The sequence below is a fragment of the Myotis davidii genome, unplaced genomic scaffold (genome assembly GCF_000327345.1).
Source record: "Myotis davidii unplaced genomic scaffold, ASM32734v1 scaffold577, whole genome shotgun sequence".
In the NCBI taxonomy this organism is placed as follows: Eukaryota; Metazoa; Chordata; class Mammalia; order Chiroptera; family Vespertilionidae; genus Myotis; species Myotis davidii.
Genome location: NW_006289082.1, coordinates 1,266,106 through 1,268,411, shown reverse-complemented (window position 1 = coordinate 1,268,411; position 2,306 = coordinate 1,266,106). Strand labels below are relative to the sequence as shown.

Here is a 2,306-nt window from a genome sequence, read left to right as displayed (position 1 = left end):
TGGTAAACATTAATGTACTTTATATCTTTGTGGAATTACATGTTCTGGATATTTCATATAATTGGAATAAATGCTGAAGGGTATTCTTTAAGAAGAGGAAGAAGAAGAAAAAGGTAAAGATAAAAATTATGAACAACAAAGTGACAACAAATACATATCTATCAATAAGTGAATCTAAAAATCAAGTGAATAAATAATCTGATGAATAGAATAAACTGGTGAATATAATAGAATCGGGCATAGAAAGGGAGTGGACTAAAAATTCTCGGGGTCAAGGTCTGTGGGGATGCGGGAAGAGACTGGACAAAAATCATACACCTATGGATGAGGACAGTGGGTGGGGAGTGAGGGCGGAGGGTGGGGTGGGAACTGGGAGGAGGGGCGTTATGTGGGGGGGAAAAGAGGAACAAATGTAATAATCTGAACAATAAGATTTAATTAAAAAAATATTTTGTTTTAAATTAAAAAATAAAAAAAAGTGTACAATTAAATGGATTTTAGCAAATTCACAGATTTGAATCACCACAATCTAATTTTAGAGTATTTCATTACCCACCAGAAGAAATCAGTATCTTTTATCAGTCACTCTCCATTTCTCTCCAACATCCGTTCCCCACCCTCTCCTAGGAAGCCACTAATTTATAATCTGTCTCCCATAGATTCACCTACTCTGGACATCTATAATAATAAAAGGGTAATATGCTAATTAGGTCGGATGTCTTCCGGACATCATTCCGGATGTCCTTCCTGATGAAGCCGGGGCCAGAGGGAAACCAGCCAGGGTCCTGGTGGCTGCGGGTGGACCAAGGGAAGCCAGACCGGGTTCCAGGTGCCTGCGGGCGGCTGGGGGAGGGAAGCAGCCCAGGTCCCGGGTGCCAGAGGGAAGCCAGTGCCAGAGGGAAGCCGGTGCTGGCAGCTGGGGGAAGGAAGGCCTACTGTTGCACGAATTTTCATGCATTGGGCCTCTAGTTTTATATAAATGGAATCATACAAGATGGGATACAGGTACTAATACAGTCACACTTGGAATAAATCTCCTCAAACATTTCAAAGGTAAATATTTAAAATTACTTACACAAGGAAGCAATGAAGCTATCAGAATCAGCAATGTTTCCCATGAAAGACAAGTAGACAAAAGAGCCTTCCTAGAGAGAAGAAAATAAAATAAAAAATGCTCTAATTTAGCATCACAACCCCAGGATGGCACCTCAAGTACATGGCACTGCCTGAGAACATCCCTTCCCCCTCCCACCCCAGTTGGTACCTTCAGAGCACTACACTTACATAACCCCATGGGGTGTTATCCTGGAGTGCGGTCCCTGACCTTGGAAATGGATGAATCCAAAGCTAATGTTCATATAATAAATGCTATTTTTCAATGATTGGCACTATAAAATAAGGGGTGTATTCTTTGGGGGAAAATAAGTTGAAATTTTTCCACAAGGAAAGAGCTTAAATGTTATGTTAAATAGGCTAAATTCTGGATTAGTCTAACAAATTTATTATACTTTTGAGAAGTACCTCACAGCAGTTCATTTTGTCTCACTTCACAAAAACGTCCAAGATCTCTCAACAAAAGTGGCATTCAAATATCTATATCATAGTTAAATTAGTTATTTTTCCTGCCTAAGGGCAGACTTAGGAACGTTTTAAATGCTTACAGGCTACATTTTAAATTTTAAGTAATGAAATCTTTGCAATTACACCGAGCATTTCCCAATCGCTGATGTATTTCTTTGCACTAAAGTTTCAAAAACCAATGAACTAGAATTCACTGGGATATTTGATTGTCATGTTGCTTCTTGGAACAAATTCTGTTGCTGGTCAATACTACTACTTTTTTTCTCACTTCTTTTTACCAAAGCAATCACTTATATGACATTAAAATTGTGTCTCTGACTAATCCTTGCTCACTTCCAGTACCACTTCCCAGAGGTTAGCACTTATAACCACTTCTGTCTGTAGTTCTGGGGATTATCTCCATAACTTACACTATTTCTTTCTTTTCTTTTTTGGTTAATCCTCACTGGAGGATTTTTCCAGCAATTTTTTGTTTTGTTGTTTGGTTATTCCTCATCTGAGGATTACAGGCGAGGTGATCACCCCAATAAGTCTAGTACCCATGTGTGAGAGACACATCAATTGGTTGCCTCCTGCATGCACCCTAACCGGGCTGGGGATCCAACCTGCAACCCAGGTACCTGCTCTTGCCTGGGAATCAAACCCCTGACCCTTCTGTGCACAGGCCGACTCTAACCACTTAGCAACACTGGCCAGGGCTACACTGCTATGTCTTTAGGTATTAT

The 2,306-nt window shown here is 40.2% G+C and overlaps 1 protein-coding gene across 1 annotated transcript in view; it reads right to left on the bottom strand.

Moving 5' to 3' along the window:
* EBPL (emopamil binding protein like) overlaps nt 1–1,294 on the bottom strand; it is a 10,472-nt gene extending 9,178 nt beyond the window's left edge. The window contains exons 1-2 of the mRNA XM_015562309.1: nt 1,265–1,294; nt 1,072–1,145 (exon numbers count right to left, since the gene is read on the bottom strand). Of these exons, the coding sequence (XP_015417795.1) occupies nt 1,072–1,145; nt 1,265–1,294 (104 nt within the window). The remainder of the gene's footprint in view (nt 1–1,071; nt 1,146–1,264) is intronic.
* Between the last annotated feature and the right edge of the window lie 1,012 nt (nt 1,295–2,306).